Raw genomic sequence first — 18579 nt, forward strand, 5'->3', positions numbered from 1 at the left:
AGGGAAGGACAAGTCTCCCCCTTCCACCATTGAGATATATAAGAGAAATAGAGCTCTATGTTGTTTTTGTTTAGTCGTTTAGTCGTGTCCGACTCTTCGTGACAACATGGACCAGAGCACGCCAGGCACTCCTGTCTTCCACTGCCTCCCGCAGTTTGGTCAGACTCATGTTTGTAGCTTTGAGAACACTGTCCAACCATCTCGTCCTCTGTCGTCCCCTTCTCCTTGTGCCCTCCATCTTTCCCAACATCTGGGTCTTTTCCAGGGAGTCTTCTCTTCTCATGAGGGGGCCAAAGTATTGGAGCCTCAGCTTCACGATCTGTCCTTCCAGTGAGCACTCCGGGCTGATTTCCTTAAGAATGGAGAGGTTTGATCTTCTTCCAGTCCATGGGACTCTCAAGAGTCTCCTCCAGCACCATAATTCAAAAGCATCAATTCTTTGGCAATCAGCCTTCCTTATGGTCCAGCTCTCACTCTATACAACTGCACAATTCCACTTCTGATCAGAAACTTCCACATGCAGGTTAAGAATGGTGAGTAATAGAAAATGTGTGGAAGGTAGAGAAGTAATATGGTGTATTCAGTGTTATTTTTGTTTTTAGGTTTGATGTTATTGTATAAATATGTTATTAGTAGTTTTTTTCTTTTAGGAGGTAGCAAAGCGGGTGAAAGAAGAATCAAACCAGAAGCGGAAGTTGGGGGAAGCCTAGGAGGGGAGTGAGGAAGGAGTGCATGGTAAACGTTATGAATATGAGATGTATGTAATGAATGAAAAAGAAAAATTAGTAATTTTTATTTTTTTAAAAGAATGGTGAGGAAACGTGGGGGGCAGGGATGTCAATAAATCAGGGCAGGTTGACAGTCGCTTTCTGCATGGCACTATGATGATATACAGTGATGTTCACATCAAAAGCCTGCTTCGCTCTGATTGCTTGAATAGAATTAGGGCGAATTTTCTTTTCAAAAAATGCTTTTATATGTTTCCATCCCTGCTGCCCAAGGGTTTTAATCCGACTTTTCAGGCCAGAAGGAGAAAAGTCTAGTTAGGGGGATAATTTTTTTTAGGACAGTCAAGGAGCTGTGCGAGAAGGGAACTGTGTGAATACGCTGCACAAACACTGTATTCTTAAAGCACATTGGGAGCACACTCTTTGCCTCAAAGAATTCTGGGAATTGTAGTTTACCTTCGCAGAACTACCATTCCCAGCAGCGCCCGGAATTCTTTAAGCGGGAGAAACGGCCTCCCGATGTGCTTCCGAGAGGCGCTCGGGAGCCGCTGGTGGCGTTGGAAAGCAATTAGCCCCGCCCCCTCTGGGCCCGCCCTTCCTCGCTGAGCCCTGCCTCCTCCGTCTCCGCGCGCATGCGTGGTCGGGCCGGGCCGGCTGTGGGAGGATTCGGTCTCGGCTCTCTGAGCCTCTTGGTCCCCCCCCCCCCCCGGCGGCGGCGGCGCTTCTTCCCTCGTCCCCGGAGGAAGGTGAGCCGGAGGGACGGGGCGCAGGCCGGGCGAGAGGGACGGAGGGGCCGGGCAGGGACGGAGACGCTGTCCGAGGCGGAGGTGGCGCTTCATGAGGCAGCCCGTTCCAGGGGCGCCTCCTCGGCCGGGGGAGGGGGAGAGATCTCCCTTGGCCAGGACATCTGGGATCAGCATCGCCCCCCCCCCCCGAGAGACCATGGGCAAAACACTCAAGATGTTGGCTTTGGGCCCCCTTGGGCTCTCCCCCCCCCAGCCAGAGGGGTCGGGTCTCTTCTGCTGCGCCCCCCCCCCGGCTGTTGTAACAGCCCCCACCAACGGCTGGATTCTTCCCCATCCTTCAGCGCTGCTTCGGTGCCTTCGTTGCAGCAGCAGATTTTGAGGTTCATGGGAACTACTGGCAGCGGCGTACGTGGGTTGTCAGCAAGGCAAGTAATTTGCGCCCCCTAACCTGCCGCCGCTGCCAGCTTCTTCTTGCTGCTGCCTGGGCTGGGGTATTTACGGTAAGGTAGCCACGGCGGCGGCAGCGGGTCCGTGTCAGGTGATCTGAGGCGAGTTGCCGCTGGCGCTGCCGCCCAAACGATGCCGCTTGCCTGGAGGAGGAGAAGGGCAGACTAGGCGAGGAAAATGCAACATGGCCCAGCAGCTGCAGCAGCTGTGGCAGCGGGGCTGTGAGGAGGGGCTGCGTGGCGCGCCCTCCGTGGCGAGCGCTGAGAGCCGCTGCCTGCCGGACGCCTTCAGCCCGGACGCGGGCACAGCTCGTCGGTTCCACGAGACATGGGGTTCTGCTACAGCCTGCGCCCGAGGCTCTTCGGCGACTCTGGAGGCGGCGAGCGCGCCCCCCCCCCCGATGTTGCGCCCGGTGCGGCCAGCCCCCCCTGCACCCCCCACACTACACCACTGACTACTGGGGAAAGAAGCAGTAACTTTGCACAAGGGGAAGTCTGTTCTGGGTACAACTCTTCAGGTTCTTCTGATGTACAGTGGTACCTCGGGTTACATACGCTTCAGGTTACAGACTCCCCTAACCCAGAAATAGTACCTCGGGTTAAGAACTTTGCTACAGGATGAGAACAGAAATCGCACGGTGGCAGCAGGAGGCCCCATTAGCTAAAGTGGTGCTTCAGGTTAAGAACAGTTTCAGGTTAAGAACGGACCTCCGGAACGAATTAAGTACATAACCAGAGGTACCACTATATGTCTTTTTAAGAACACAGTATGACCTTCTGAAACTGGCAAAAGTGATTCCCTACTGAGAATCAGGAGCTTTGATCCTGCCTGGGATATCAATCCTTCCTTCCCAATATCGTTTGGTATATTTTCTCTGCATCTTGAAGTTGTACTGGGCTCTAATTTATTTTCCTAAAGGTAAAGGGACCCCTAACCATTAGGTCCAGTCCTGGCCGACTCTGGGGTTGCGGCGCTCATCTCGCTGTATTGGCCGAGGGAGCCGGCGTACAGCTTCTGGGTCATGTGGCTAGCATGATTAAGCCGCTTCTGGTGAACCAGAGCAGCGCACGGAAATGCCGTTTACCTTCCCGCCGGAACAGTACCTATTTATCTACTTGCACTTTGACGTCCTTTCGAACTGCTAGGTTGGCAGGAGCAGGGACCGAGCAACAGGAGCTCACCCCGTCGCTTCTGATCGGCAAGTCCTAGGCTCTGTGGTTTAACCCACAGCGCCGCCCCGCGTCCCTAATTTATTTTCCTACACACCTGTCATTCAAAGTGTGTGTGTTCACCTGCTTAATGAGTTAAATAAAAATTGCCCTGAAAAAATTGATCTCTTGGTGTGTCATTTTTAACTTTTTCATACTGTGTTTTACCCAGTAATCTCAATTAAAAAAAAATGTAATCCAACCTATACAAATAGGTGAGTGTTTGCTGAAAGAGGAGTGTGAAAGTGCTGGGAATGGGGGCTTGGGAGAGGCTATCATTGTTTGAGATTCTGCCCTGCCACGTGACAGGGCAAAATCTTCCTGACACAGTGCCTTCCAACTCTACAGTTCTCTGATTGTAAGTACCGTATTTTTTGCTCTATAAGACTCACTTTACCCCTCCTAAAAGGTAAGGGGAAATGTTTGTGCGTCTTATGGAGCGAATGCAGGCTGCGCAGCTATCCCAGAAGCCAGAACAGCAAGAGGGATTGCTGCTTTCACTGCGTAGCGATACCTCTTGCTGTTCTGGCTTCCGAGATTCAGAATATTTTTTTTCTTGTTTTCCTCCTCCAAAAACTAGGTGCGTCTTGTGATCCGGTGCGTCTTATAGAGCGAAAAATACGGTACACATTTGTTGCATGCATGTGTTATGCTTTTTAGATGCTCATGGGAACTACAGAGAAAGTAAGCAGTTGTTGTTTTTTAAAATAATTTTTATTGAATGATTTTATGTTACAAAAAACAATACAACCATACTACCACTAAATATAATTAAGAAATAAAAATTACATACATCAATATTTAGTTTGATATTTGTTGTTTACCGTCTTATTTCCTCCCAAACATTCCATACAAAAACACACATATCTGCAGACACCCACATCTGCACACAAAATGATAATAATGAAAGTAAATATTTCCCCCCTTTTATCTTCCAAAATCTTTTCTTCAACTTGGACTTCCTGTCAAGGCCCTTTGCATATATTTTATCTTACAATCAAATGTACACAAAACAATAAACCTTTCTATATAAATTTTCCAATACATTCTGAAAACATAAAAAACCCTTAATTGTTGTCCACCTCCTTTTAGTTCTTTTATCACTCGAATGCTAGCCCGAAGTCAAAACTATTATTGTATTTTTTTTAACATGTCTTCTATAACCATCCCATTTTCCCACAAATGTTTGCTTTGAGTTTCCTCTGAGTTTCCTAGTCAATTGGAAGCAGTAACTTTGCATGAGAGGAAGTCTGTTCTGGATACAACTCTAAGGTTCTTCTGATGTACAGTGGTACCTCATTTTAAGTACTTAATTCGTTCTGGAGGTCTGTTCTTAACCTGAAACCTGAAGCACCACTTTAGCTAATGCGGCCTCCTGCTGCCGCTGCGCCGCCAGAGCCCAATTTCTGTTTTTATCCTGAAGTAAAGTTCTTAACCTGAAGCGCTATTTCTGGGTTAGCGGAGTGTGTAATCTGAAGCATATGTAACCTGAAGCGTATGTAACCCGAAGTACCAATGTATGTCTCTTTAAGAATAATAATAATAATAATAAATTTTATTTATATCCCGCCCTCCCCAGCTGAAGCTGGGCTCAGGGTGGCTAACAACAATCAAAATAATCCAACGGTTCTAAAAACATTTCATTATAAAAATTAATTAAAATCAAATTGATGGCAACCAATAAGCAAAATTCTGTGCAGATTGCCAGAGGAGGGGGGTCAGGCTGCGCAGTATGAACTCAGTATGACCTTCTGAAACTGGTAAAAGTGATTCCCTATTGAGAGTCAGGAGTTTTGATCCTGCCTGGCATATCAATCCTTCCTTCCCACTATGATTTAAGATTTCCAAAGTTGAAAATTTCTTTCCTAACTATCCAGGAAAAGCAAGCAAGAGTTCAGCACGAAAGCAGAAGCACAGTCATAATGGCAGTGCCTCTCAGCTACCCTATCCCTCAAAGAAGGACCTCATCATGACAATTCTGTCGTTCCTGAACCCAGAAGCAAGGTCCTGTTCTCTTCATGCAGCAGCCACAAGAGAGAGAAAAGGCACCTCTTGCGCACACCCACTTCCAGCTCGTTTAGCACACGGCAAGATACCTGGGAGCACCACACCATTCTAGATTGTCATTTCAAGTGTCACTTTTGAAGCATTGCTGGGAATCTCTCTGGTACACAGTGAAGTGAAATCCCAAGAGCCACTTTCAGTCTGAATTAAAGCCTTTAGCAGGAGATGCACAGAACTGCCTCCCTGCAGGATTAAGTCAGCTGTGAGCTGAGCTTTTTCTCCTTCATATTTGTTCCACTGTCTGATCAGCTATAGTTTCCAACTCCTCTCTCCCTGCCTCTTCCCTTTTTTATTCTTCCCTTTTCTTTTGGGAAGCTGCCCTTCTTATTCAATCTGCTTCACAAATGAACCCAAAAGTGGATTCCCTAAAATAGAGAGGTAAGCCATTGCAGGATAGCATCTAACAACCAGGACCAATCTAATTCATGTCGTCATGCTTTCGTGCTGAACTCTTGGTTACTTTTCCTGGATAGTTAGGAAGGAAATCTTTATCTTTGGAAATCTTAATCATTTTTTATTTGGAGTATCTGTAGATAGAAACATATATTTAACATTCTGCCATTACAAACATATTAGCTTGCCAGATGGAAGTATCCCCTGCCACACACCCTAGACTAGCCTCCTCAACCACGGCCCTGCAGATGTTTTGAGACAACAGTTCCCATCATCCCTGACCACTGGTCCTGCTAGCTAGGCATCATGGGAGTTGTAGGCCAAAAACATCTGGAGGGCCAAGGTTGAGGAATCCTGCCCTAGACAATTTTGGGAGGCATGCAGGGGAAGGAAAAGGGTTTTGTTGATATGGTTTATTAGGTGAATGGTGCCCATTTTATTTTAAGTACTATATACACACTGTCTATACATCTACATACACATACATACATATGTACATACACATACGTGTAATTTGAGTCAAAGCAATGGGCATTGCACCTGAATCTTCCTTGGCAACAACACCACATATACCTCCATAGAACGTTTCAGATTTCTTCCCTATAATCGCTATTTAGTGTAAGTGAGAGATGCTTAGTAACAACAGCAAGAACTACAGATGACAGCAAAGTCGTGGCCTCTGGGGAAAGTGATTTCCTAGAAGTATTCAACTTTGTACTTATTTAGCTGAGAATATTTTTGAACTTCATAGGACAAACCAAAGCTGCATTTATGTTTTGCATCTACAACTAGTTGAGAACTCTTGTAAAAACACAAAAGAGAAGTACTGACTCCTCCTAATGGTGCATCATTATGGAAATGTCCAGAAATGGTGCCAGTTGGATTCATATTCATATTTTCCATATTCATTATAAGAAGACATGGGATCCATTTGAGCTCCTGGGGTTAATTCTTAATGGCTGGCAAGTTTTCCAGTTAGATACATCCTCAGTTAGCACTTGTGTCCATTTTTTGAATGAGATCTACCAGTGATAAAAGGTAAAGGTACCCCTGCCCGTGCGGGCCAGTCTTAACAGACTCTGGGGTTGTGCGCTCATCTCACTCTAGAGGCCGGGAGCCAGCGCTGTCCGCAAACACTTCCGGGTCACGTGGCCAGTGTGACAAGCTGCATCTGGCGAGCCAGCGCAGCACACGGAATGCCGTTTACCTTCCCGCTGGTAAGCGGTCCCTATTTATCTACTTGCACCTGGGGGTGCTTTCGAACTGCTAAGTTGGCAGGCACTGGGACCGAACGACGGGAGCGCACCCTGCCGCGGGGATTCGAAATACCAATGATGGGGAGATGCTAAAGATGCTTCCCCCCTTTCTTTTACAGAACTGCTCATGTGTGGCTGAAGAGAGACAGTGGTCAGTAATGGCCTGGCATATACAATCCACTGCCTTGTAAGTATTTGGAATACTTAGTCCATTTTAATTCTCAGTTTTCAGCACCACTCCTCACTTTTTCTTCATCACCACTCCTACCAGTACAGCGTGGATCTTCCGTAATTCTGATGGCATTTAAATATGCTGAAGTTTTAAAAACACAGTATTCTGGTGTATGACAAATATAGCCAATGTGACACCAGTGTTCTTGGACTCCACTTTATGTCTGAGTCCATTGATTGCTGGCTGCGGCTGATGGGGGCTGTTGTTTAGCAACATCTGGAGGGCATCCTATAGGCTACCCTGGCCTATGGTGTTCCTATAGCATAGAATATTCATCCCAAAGACATGAAAAAGAAAACATCGATAGGAAGAAAGTAAACTTAAATTTGTGTAGTACTTAAACCTTAACATAAGTGCCTTTTTCAGGCGGTGTGTAAACTTAAAATCAAAAGCTCAACTTACTGTTAGCAAGAGGCGTTTTTTGTTTCAATATTAAAATAAATGCAGCAGAACCAAAATTAGTTTAAAAACCAGAATCGATTCTCTCTCAGCTTCACCATTTGTCATCATTGATCAAAATCAGCTTCTTCCAGGCAACAAAGGCTTTAAAATGACTACATTAATCAGGCTTTGTTTAAAGTACTGTTCTCCAAAAGCGAGCTGAAGGAAATTTTGAACTTTATATAATTAGGGTATATTTATCTAGCATTCGAAAGAAGCAGGCTATCAAATTATAATGCAAGAGCCAGAGCTGATACACAGGAGTATATTCATGTATCTACTGAAGCAAGAATAAAGATTGCAGAAGTAGAACATTGTCAGAACATAACGTTGCTAGGATGCCGTTTGGAAGCCAAAGCAGCACAGAACTAGGAAGTGTTTTGGTGGTTTGTAATCAAAGCTGTGCAGAAGAGCATGAAAAAGGCCAAGTTGTGAATTCAATGATATTTCCTATCTAGTGGGCAAGCAACCATGCGTACTTGTTCTTTTGAGCTGGAAGGGACTCCCAGGGTTCTCTAGTCCAAGCCCTTGCAATGCAGGGATCCTGCCCACAGCTGTCCCTGGGTGGACTCGAACCACCAGGCTTCTGGTTAACAGACCCACTGAACTATTGCACCACAGAGATTTAAAGGTGTACAGTATTCTGCCCTTCATCAGAAGATCTCTGGACAGTTAACAGCATAAAAATACAATATTAAAACACAAAATGTATAAGAAAAACAAAAGCAAAACAATAACCCCCTGTTGTTGTTGTTTAGTTGTTTAGTCATGTCCGACTCTTCGTGACCCCATGGACCAGAGCATGCCAGGCACTCCTGTCTTCCACTGCCTCCCGCACCTTGGTCAAACTCGTGTTCGTAGCTTCGAGAACACTGTCCAACCATCTCGTCCTCTGTCGTCCCCTTCTCCTTGTGCCCTCCATCTTTCCCAACATCAGGGTCTATTCCAGGGAGTCTTCTCTTCTCATGAGGTGGCCAAAGTCTTGGAGCCTCAGATTCAGGATCTGTCCTTCCAGTGAGCGCTCAGGGCTGATTTCCTTCAGAATGGAGAGGTTTGATCTTCTTGCAGTCCATGGGACTCTCAAGAGTCTCCTCCAGCACCATAATTCAAAAGCATCAATTCTTTGGCGATCAGCCTTCTATAACCCCCTACCTCCCATCATCCATTCCAAAGGATATAGGATGTTGGTCTGCCAAAGGCCTGGTTGAAGATGTTTTCTTTTTTTTCTAATATTTTATTTTTCAATTTTCAAAATAACATTTTTTCTTTTATATATACATATCTAATCAAATTTTCATTAATTAACTTTCTCCATTCTTGATTGAATTTTCCCTCATCTTGGTGCCTGATCTTCATGGTCAGTTTAGCCATTTCTATCATCTTAGTCATCCATTCTTCTTTCGTTGGGACAGTCTCTTCTTTCCACTTCTGGGCAAGTAGCATTCTGGCTGCTATTGTCGCATACAAAAACAGTCTCTTTTGCTTCTTTGGTACTTCTACTACAGTGGTACCTCGGGTACCTATAACAGAAGAGAACTACCACAGAAATGGCAAAAAGCACCTTTTTATTTACAGCCATAAGTTTCACATAACTTCCCCTTGATAGTCACAAGACTTAAAACATCCTATTAATGCTTTTTAATTTTATGGGAATGCAGATATATGGAAGCATGGATAGGACAAGTTTACTCTGTAGGATTTGTAAGTCTCCCTATAAACAGAGTTGAACCTGCAAAAAAAAAATTATTCAACTTCATTTTATAAATGCTCATACTGATGTAACTTAAATTTAATTATTAGTATAGAACAGGGTGGGGAGGGGATGTAGACATGATTAATGAAAGTCACAGATAGGTAGCCGTGTTGGTCTGCCATAGTCAAAACAAAAAAAATTCCTTCCAGTAGCACCTTAAAGACCAACTAAGTCAGTTCTTGGTATGAGCTTTCGTGTGCATGCACACTTCTTTCGTATCTGAAGAAGTGTGCATGCACACGAAAGCTCATACCAAGAACTGACTTAGTTGGTCTTTAAGGTGCTACTGGAAGGAATTTTTTTTGTAATGAAAGTCAGTCACATTTGGAAACTGGGGATGGGAAAGATGTTCATTAGCAGCTTTCACTTCTAGCCAAAAAATTATATAACTTTATATAACTGGGTTAACAGAAGGAAGAACAGCTAATCAAGGAACCGTCCTGAGATCTACGGATTAAGGGTGGCATAAAAATTTAATTAACAACAACAATAAAAGGAAGAAAATGATTTTGAATAGGGCATTCTCTTAACCTGCTGTGAAAAGGGGAATACGATCAATTTATTTGGTGATGGGGGAAAGGGTGTGTGTGTGCGCGCGCGCGTATGTATATATATCTGCTTCATTATATGTATTTTTTCATGTGTTTTTATCCTTGTAAATGGTCCAAGAACCTGGTTCTATAAATATTTCAAATAATAAAAAGGAAAGGTCAGTAGTACAGCATCTGCTTGCATTCGGAAGCTCACAGGTTCAGCCCCTGACGTTAGAATCTTGCCTAAAACCACGGAAAAGGGCTGCCGACCTGTGCAGACAATACTGAGCTACATGGACCAATGGTCTGACTCAGTAGGAGGCAGCTTCTCATGTTGCTACCATGTTAGTAGCTGTTCCTTTTTCTTGCAATGTCTCCCCATGTGCTTCTTATCAACCTGGGTTCCAGAAAGAAGGTGCCCTGCAGTCTGTTTAGTTTACATCTCAAAGTCCTGGGGCTAAAGTTCTACATTGTCTCTTTACCTCCAGTGCTTGTGGGAAACCATTCATTTATCTGAGCTGCAGTCCAGTTAAGCTCACTGAAGTTAGAAGACCATTTCAGGGAATGAATAATAAGTTTGAACTGATGCAGTTTTCCTCCTAAATATCTATCGCACCCTTCGGACCTCCTGCTCATGGGGAGAGCCAGGATTTATGTTAGGGGGCAGGATCCGCAATCCTGTACCCACTTTATTTGGGAGTAACCCCCACTGAAGTTAACAGGGCTTACTTCTGAGTAGACATATATGGGGTTATGCTGTAAATTAGTCACACTTTCATAAATCAATGGGACTTAGCTAGCTGTGACTAACTGATCTCAACAGAGCCAAAGTGAACACACCAATATATGTGCATTCACAGAATCTTAGACTTGTAGACTTGCAAGGGACCTCAAGGGTCATCTAGTCCAACTGCCAAGGCACATTCTTAAAGAATTCTGGGCACTGCAGTTTGTTAAGGGTTGCTGGGAATTGTGATTCTGTGAGGAGTAAACTACAGTGCCCAGAATCCTTTGCGGGAAAGAATGTATTTTCAAGGTGTAGCATGCGCATGCAGTGGCGTAGCGTGGGGGGTGCAGGGGGGGCCGGGCGCAACATCTGGGGGGGCACGCTCGCCGCCTCCGGAGTCGCCAAAGAGCCTCGGGCGCAGGCTGTAGCAAAGCCCCATGTCTCGCGGAACCGACGAGCTGTGCGCGCGTCTGGGCTGAAGGCGTCCGGCAGGCAGCGGCTCTCAGCGCTCGCCGCGGAGGGCGTGCCAGGCAGCCCCTCCTCACAGCCCTGCCGCCACCGCTGCTGCTGCTGCAGCTGCTGGGCCATGTTGCATTTTCCTCGCCTCTCTGCCCTCCACCTCCTCCGGGCAAGCGGCGTCGTTTGGGCGGCAGCGCCAGCGGCAACTCGCCTCAGATCACCTGACACGGACCCGCCGCCGCCGCCGTGGCTACCTTACCGTAAATACCCCAGCCCAGGCAGCAGCAAGAAGAAGCTGGCAGCGGCGGCAGGTTAGGGGTTAGGGGCGCAAATTACTTGCCTTGCCCCGCGTTAGGGGGCGCAAATTACTTGCCTTGCCCCGGGTACTGACAACCCACGCTACGCCGCTGTGCGCATGTAAAGCCCGCTGAAGTAAAGAGCATGGAATGAAAGGGGGTTAACTCACAAGTAAGTCCCCCTGTATGACTTGTTTTGTTTTTATATGCTTTCCCCCCCAGGACGGGTCCACGCTCTAAGGCGAAGTTCACAACAGCCTGCACTGCTCACCGAAAAGCTGTTTCTCTGAAGGCTGCCTTACCATGAATGCTGTATCCCAGAGAATGCTGCAGTTGGGCCAATGTGCTCCCTTTTGTCCAAAAGAAAGAAGAGAAGGCTAGCAATTATAACTGTTTTAGGTACTTTCTTATATACCCTGAACATATCCTTGGAAATAGACATACCTTCATATTGTCCTGAGTGTTCTGCCTCCCACCATCTTCCTCCAGATCAGGTCGGCAGAGCCTACAGGGACACAAAGAGCCATATGGGATATTTTTATTTTTCTGAACCTCAAAATAGGCCTCAGACAGAGAGGGACCTTTCCTAAGTAACCTTAGGGACGTATATTATTCATACTTTTTTTACATTTATACAATCCATATTTATGAATGGCCAGTTTATAACCATAAGGCTAAAATAGCGCAGAGGGGGGGGGAGTAAATAAGGCTGGGGTAGAATGAATGACCACTGGCTGAAAACTGATTTACTAAGGGTGAAATCCTAACTGCACTTACCTAGGAGTAAGAGCCACTGCTCACAGTCTTCTTCAAGGTCTTCTACGATTAGGTCTTCTGAATGGAAAAGAAGAGAAGGCTGGCAGTTAGAGAGACTTTCTTATATACACTGAAAATATTCTTGGAAATAGGCATTCCTTTCATGTTGGTTTGGGCCTTTCTTGAGCTCCTCCAATGAAGGAGCTCTTCTGCCATCTTTCTCCACATGAGGAAGGGAGGAGGTATGCAGAGCCTACAGGAAAAACAAAGAGCCACATGTGATATGTTTATTTTTCTGATCCTCAAAATAGGCCTCAGACAGTTCAGAGACCTTAGGGACTAATATTATTCTGAAATCTGTAAGTCCAACGGCAAGTAAGTCTGATAAATGTCGTTTGGAATACTGCGCACCTTTCCAGTTAGGAGTTTGATCTGGCCTTCCACAAATTGTCATGCAGATCTTTTTTGGTTGGAAGAAGAGTTTGTTTTAAGAACCTCTGCACGTTCTATGTCGAGCTTAGGGGTCTGCTCTTATTGTTGCCAATTCACTTTGGTACTATGGTGTTCTGTTAATGCCTGCTTGTTATTAACTGATAGACTGATAGACTCTGGACCTCTTTGGATAATTGGGTTACTTGAGAGGCAATACCTCTAATTTGTTGGAAGATATGCTCAACCGTTCTTGCAGTTAGAGTTAATTGGGTGCTCTCCCTACTTGTTATTCCTTCCTCTCTTAGCGGCACAGGATCAACTTGCCCCATTGCTGGATCCAGTTCCACGCTCTCACCTTGAATACTCTCCCCACACTCACAATCATCCTCAAGGGGAGAAACCCGGCTTTTTGTTGGAACTATAAAAGCAGATTTGTTTAAAAAAGTCCTCTATTTTAGATTGTTTGGGAACCGGTGAGAGAGCTACATCCTCTGGGTCCCTGTAGCGTTTACTAGCAGGCATAGTGTCGCCGTGGGGAGTAAACAAGGAGAGGGTTTGTGATGGCTTGTGAATGCTCTCCGCAAGAAATACCTCTGCTCACTCAGAGATACATATATACAGTCTTTATTTTACATATGTACAAGCAGTTACAATCATGCATCCGAATCCTCCGGCTCAGATTCTGGGAGTGCCTTATGCCTGCCCCTTCTCCAACAGAAAAGGCGTGGAATTTTCATGTGATGTCTCTGTCCCCTCCTGTTTAACACTCTCCTTTCCTTGGCAGACATTGTTTCACTGTCTGTGCCAGGACTTCCAGTGTGGTGTTGAGGCTCTGGTCCAACATCTGTGAGCTATCTCTCCTCCTGGCTTTCCCTTCTTTCCTCCTCCGCCATTTCCTGCCCCCCTTCCTCTGCCTGACTGCTCCTCCCCTTCATTCTTCAGGAATACCATGACAGCTTTCCCCAACCAAAAAAGAGAGAAAAAATAGAAAGTGCTCAGTTTGTTCAATTTAAGAGCTTCTCCGTGTGGAGACTGCCAGGAGTTCCAGGAACAAAGTATAGAAGGCAGCTGGTGGATGCTTCACAGAACTTGCCCAAGATGTTTCTCATAGCATAGACAAGAAGGTGCTGTTAGAATCTCAGTAGGTTGGTAGGTTTAAAAGTAGAGAAGTAAAAAAAGGAAAAATTACTTCCCTTGGTAGCAATCAACGATAATTACAGTCCTGTTATCTGCGGAGCTCCGAAGCCTGCTTGCTAAGCCGTCGCCATCTTGGAACCTCGACCTATTCTGAAATCAACATCTATATGCTGAAGGGTCTTCCCTTTTTTGTCCTCTCAAAGAGGGGTCCAGAGGGGGAGGCCGAGCGGGAGGGGGTGGGCAAGGGGGAGGTCTCTGGGATAGGTGAAATTCTGTTCTTGCTTCCCAATCAGGAAAACACTTTTCTAATTCTGAAAAGCATAGAGAAAAAGAGAAATGGGGCTCACTGTTAGTGCTCTCTAATACCTCTGGGCTCAAGATGAATTCTCTATCATCGAAGAATTTTGATGTTGAAAGAAATCCTACTTACATGCTCTCTCTACTCTCACAAGCACAGAATGATCCAAGCATAGGAGATCCCAGGCCTTCTAGAGCTCTGGCGACCAATGAGCCAGCAGAGGGAGATGTCACAATGAACCTTACAATGCAGCACCCCTGGGCCCTGAGAAAACTAGCAGCCACAAGCACTGCTCCGCTTAAGGGACGCGACTAAGTTTTCTCTCATGGTTTTCTTCCATGTTCCACTTTTTATAAATATGCAAAATGTGCCTATTCCTTTGGATTCCAGCTGAAGTTGTTCCTGCACCTACTGAGCCCTAGCTGTCTCCTATACCTGTCTTATACCCTCCAACATTTCTCCCATGAAAATAGAAATGTCCTATTCCATTATTATTATGATGATTCTGACTGGGTTGCCCCAGCCACGCTGGGAAGTTTCCAACATATACAAAAACATAATAAAGCATTAAACATTGAAAAAAAAAAACCCTTCCCTATACAGGGCTGTCTTCAGATGTCTTCTAAAGGTTGTATAGTTACTTATCTCCTGGGCTCGGGGGTCACATAACTGCATATGCTGCAACATTTCTCCCGTGAAAATAGGAATGTCCTAAGGGTGGTGCTGTGGGTTAAACCACAGAGCCTAGGACTTGCCGATCAGAAGGCCGGCGGTTCGAATCCCCACAACTGGGTGAGCTCCCGTTGCTCGGTCCCTGCTCCTGCCAACCTAGCAGCTTGAAAGCACGTCAAAGTGCAAGAAGTTAAAGAGGTACCGCTCCGGCGGGAAGGTAAACGGTGTTTCCGTGCGCTGCTCTGGTTCGCCAGAAGCGGCTCAGTCATGCTGGCCACATGGAAGCTATACACCGGCTCCCACGGCCAGTAAAGCAAGATGAGCGCTGCAACCCCAGAGTCGGTCACAACTGGACCTAATGGTCAAGGGTCCCTTTACCTTTACTACACAAATCTAAGTTTTACTTTTTTCCTATCAATGTTTTCTTTTTCATGTCTTTGGGTTGAATATTCTATAGGAACATCATAGGCCAGGGTAGCCTATAGGATGCCCTCCACATGTTGCTAAACAACAGCCTCAGCTAGCACAGTCAATAGGGACAGATAAAAATGGAATCCAAGAACACTGGTGTCACATTTGTCATACACCAGAATCCTTTGTTTTAAAAAGTTCAACGTATTTAAGTGCCATCAGAATTATGGAAGGTCCACACTGTGCTCCAAACAGCTAATTATTGCTGGGAGTGGTGATGAAAAAATGAGGAGTGGTGCTGAAAACTGAGAACTAAAATGGACTAAAGATTACAAATACTTACAAGCAGGGGTTGATATATGCTAGGCCAATAATGACCACTGTCTCTCTTCAGCCACACCAACAGTTCTGTAAAACAAAGGGGGGGGGGACATCTTTAGCCTTTCCCCATCATTGGTAGGGAGGAAATATGAAACATTCTATGGAGGTATCTGTGGTGCTGTTGCTAAGGAAGGAACCAAAAATGTGAAAGGATGCAAGATAATCACCTTGTTTTCTCATACTCATAAAATGTGTACACGTTATGGTTTAAGCAAATGACACACACCTTTTTCATTCACTATGGAGTTATATGTATCTATGGCCTTCCCAGCAGATTAGGTCATTGTTACTATTTCTTGTTTTTTGTTGTATACACTGCAAATCATCATTTAACACACAGTTAGGCATTACGTGTGTGAAAATGACTCGTGTTTTTCATCACCGAGAGATAAACACAGGAACAGAGACATTGAAATGCAAGATATTTGCAAGCACATAGTCAATATTATCAGACCCTGTTTTGAAGGAAAAAAGCACAGTTCTCTGGCTGCCTACTTGTAGATTTTTTTAGGTGTGCCCATGCAAAGTGTTTTACATGAGCATCTACAAAGCATAACACATGCATGCAACAAATGTGTACTTACAATCAGAGAACTGTAGAGTTGGAAGGCACTGTGTCAGGAAGATTTTGCCCTGTCACATGGCAGGGCAGAATCTCAAACAATGATAGCCTCTCCCAAGCCCACATTCCCAGCACTTTCGCACTCCTCTTTCAGCAAAGACTCATCTATTTGTATAGGCTGGATTACAATTAAAAAAAAAAAACCCTCTGCTGAGATTACTGGGTAAAACACAGTATGAAAAAGTTAAGAGTGACACACCAAGAGATCATTTTTTTCAGAGCAATTTTTATTTAACTCATTAAGCATGTGAACGCACACACTTTAAGTAACAGGTATGTAGGAAAATAAATTAGAGCTAAGTACAGTAGTAATGTGTGGGTTTAACCCACAGCGGTTAACCCACAGCGTCAGTGGTTTAACCCACAGCGTCACCCACGTCCCACAGAAGGTCATACTGTGTTCTTAAAAAGACATATAGTGGTACCTCTGGTTATGTACTTAATTCGTTCCAGAGGTCCGTTCTTAACCTGAAACTGTTCTTAACCTGAAGCACCACTTTAGCTAACGGGTCCTCCTGCTGCCATCCGGAAGCAAAGTTCTTAAACCAAGGTACTATTTCTGGGTTAGGGGAGTCTGTAACCTGAAGCGTATGTAACCCGAGGTACCACTGTACATCAGAAGAACCTTAAGAGTTGTACCCAGAACAGACTTCCCCTTGCGCAAAGTTAAAAAAGCCAATGCAATTCTGGGCTGCATCAATAGGAGTATAGCATCTAGATCAAGGGAAGTAATAGTGCCACTGTATTCTGCTCTGGTCAGACCTCACCTGGAGTACTGTGTCTAGTTCTGGGCACCACAGTTCAAGAAGGACACTGACAAACTGGAGCGTGTCCAGAGGAGGGCAACCAAAATGGTCAAAGGCCTGGAAACAATGCCTTATGAGGAACGGCTAAGGGAGCTGGGCATGTTTAGCCTGGAGAAGAGGAGGTTAAGGGGTGATATGATAGCCATGTTCAAATATATAAAAGGATGTCACATAGAGGAGGGAGAAAGGTTGTTTTCTGCTGCTCCAGAGAAGCGGACATGGAGCAATGGATCCAAACTACAAGAAAGAAGATTCCACCTAAACATTAGGAAGAACTTCCTGACAGTAAGAGCTGTTCGACAGTGGAATTTGCTGCCAAGGAGTGTGGTGGAGTCTCCTTCTTTGGAGGTCTTTAAGCAGAGGCTTGACAACCATATGTCAGGAGTGCTCTGAGGGTGTTTCCTGCTTGGCAGGGGGTTGGACTCCATGGCCCTTGTGGTCTCTTCCAACTCTATAAATCTATGATTCTATGAAAGTTACTGCTTCTTTCTCCAGTAGTTCCCATGATCCTCAAAATCTGCTGCTGCAAGGGAGGCACCGAAGCAGCGCTGAAAGATGGGGAAGAATCCAGCCGTTGGTGGGGGCCGTTGCAACAGCCGGGGGGCGCAGCAGAAGAGACCCGACCCCTCTGGCTGGGGGGGGGGGGAGAGCCCAAGGGTGCCCAAAGCCAACATCTTGAGTGTTTTGCCCATGGTCTCTCGGGGGGGGGGTGCGATGCTGATCCCAGATATCCTGGCCAAGGGAGCTCTCTCCCCCTCCCCCGGCCGAGGAGGCGCCCCTGGAACGGGCTGCCTCATGAAGCACTGCCTCTGACACCCTTCCTGCGCCCCGTCCCTCCGGCTCACCTTCCTCCGAGACGCCGAGGAAGCCCCAGAGCCCCCCGGGGCACTCACGGCGGGCTCCGGAGAGCCAGACTCCAGCTGGCCCAGCAGGAGCGGGTTAGAGGGAAGCGCTGGGGACGCCATAGGGACCTCCAGCTGTTTTGGGACTACAATTCCCATCATGCTTAACCATTGGTCCTGTTCGCTAGGGATGATGGGAGTTGTAGTCCCATAAACAGAGGGCCAAGTTTGGCCATCACTGCCATAGGGGGAACCAAAGGGCGGACAGCGCCAAGAATCCCGCAGATGCTGCTGCTTCTTCGGAAACCAGTAGACCACGCATGCGCTCTGCGACGGAGAACGCGGACGAAGAGGGGAGGAGCTACAATTCCCAGCAGCAGCGCCCGGAATTCTTTAAGCGGGACCAACGGACTCCGAACGTGCGCTGGGGAGCCGGTGGTGGCGTTGGAAAGCCCTTAGCCCCGCCCCCCTTGGGCACCGCCCCTCCCCTCTGCGGCCGCCTCCTCCGTGGCAGCGCGCATGCGCGGCGTGGTCGGGCAGGGCCGGCTGCTGGTTTCCCAAGCGGCTGCACCTGAGGGAGGAATCCGGCTGGGCTCTCTCCGCCCCTCGCTCCCCCTATGGCGGCGCCGGCGCTTCCCTCGTCGCCGCTCCGTCGCCGGCCGCTGCTGCTCGGCCAGGTGGAGGGCTCTCCGGACCACGCCGTGACCATGGCGGCGCTGGTGCCCAAGGAGGACGGCTTCCTCAGCGTCTCGGAGGACAGGTCAGCGGGGCCGAGGGCGGCAGCGCTTCATGAGGCAGCCCGTTCCAGAGGCGCCTCGGCCTGGGGTGGGATGGCTGTCGGGGCTACGCAGAGGCGCCCCGAGGCTCCCTTGGCAAGGAGAGGGGTCAGCATGGCCCCCCCCCCGAGACACCATGCAGAATAATAATAATAATGCCCCC

The 18579-nt window shown here is 46.8% G+C and overlaps 1 protein-coding gene and 2 long non-coding RNA genes across 4 annotated transcripts in view; 2 read left to right on the plus strand and 1 right to left on the minus strand.

Moving 5' to 3' along the window:
• Positions 1 to 1092: 1092 nt before the first annotated feature.
• LOC310840708 lies at positions 1093 to 14494 on the plus strand. 2 transcript variants are annotated; one of them, XR_014562024.1, is made up of 3 exons: positions 1133 to 1474; positions 6962 to 7029; positions 11506 to 14494. It is a non-coding gene; the product is annotated as an uncharacterized lncRNA (long non-coding RNA). The 2 variants fall into 2 exon arrangements; XR_014562023.1 differs by lacking the exon at positions 6962 to 7029 and having other exon boundaries at positions 1093 to 1474; positions 11506 to 11737.
• LOC310840693 lies at positions 9064 to 11585 on the minus strand. Its single transcript, XR_014562000.1, has 2 exons — positions 11454 to 11585; positions 9064 to 9244 (listed from the first exon to the last, which is right to left on the minus strand). It is a non-coding gene; the product is annotated as an uncharacterized lncRNA (long non-coding RNA).
• Positions 14495 to 18154: 3660 nt separating the features above from the next.
• The window catches only part of WDFY2 (WD repeat and FYVE domain containing 2), a 42927-nt gene continuing 42502 nt past the window's right edge, over positions 18155 to 18579 (plus strand). The window contains exon 1 of the mRNA XM_083730653.1: positions 18155 to 18400. Within this exon, the coding sequence (XP_083586779.1) occupies positions 18258 to 18400 (143 nt within the window). The 5' untranslated portion in view covers positions 18155 to 18257. The remainder of the gene's footprint in view (positions 18401 to 18579) is intronic.

The sequence above is a fragment of the Podarcis gaigeae genome (assembly GCF_964106915.1).
Source record: "Podarcis gaigeae genome assembly, chromosome: 3".
In the NCBI taxonomy this organism is placed as follows: domain Eukaryota; kingdom Metazoa; phylum Chordata; class Lepidosauria; order Squamata; family Lacertidae; genus Podarcis; species Podarcis gaigeae.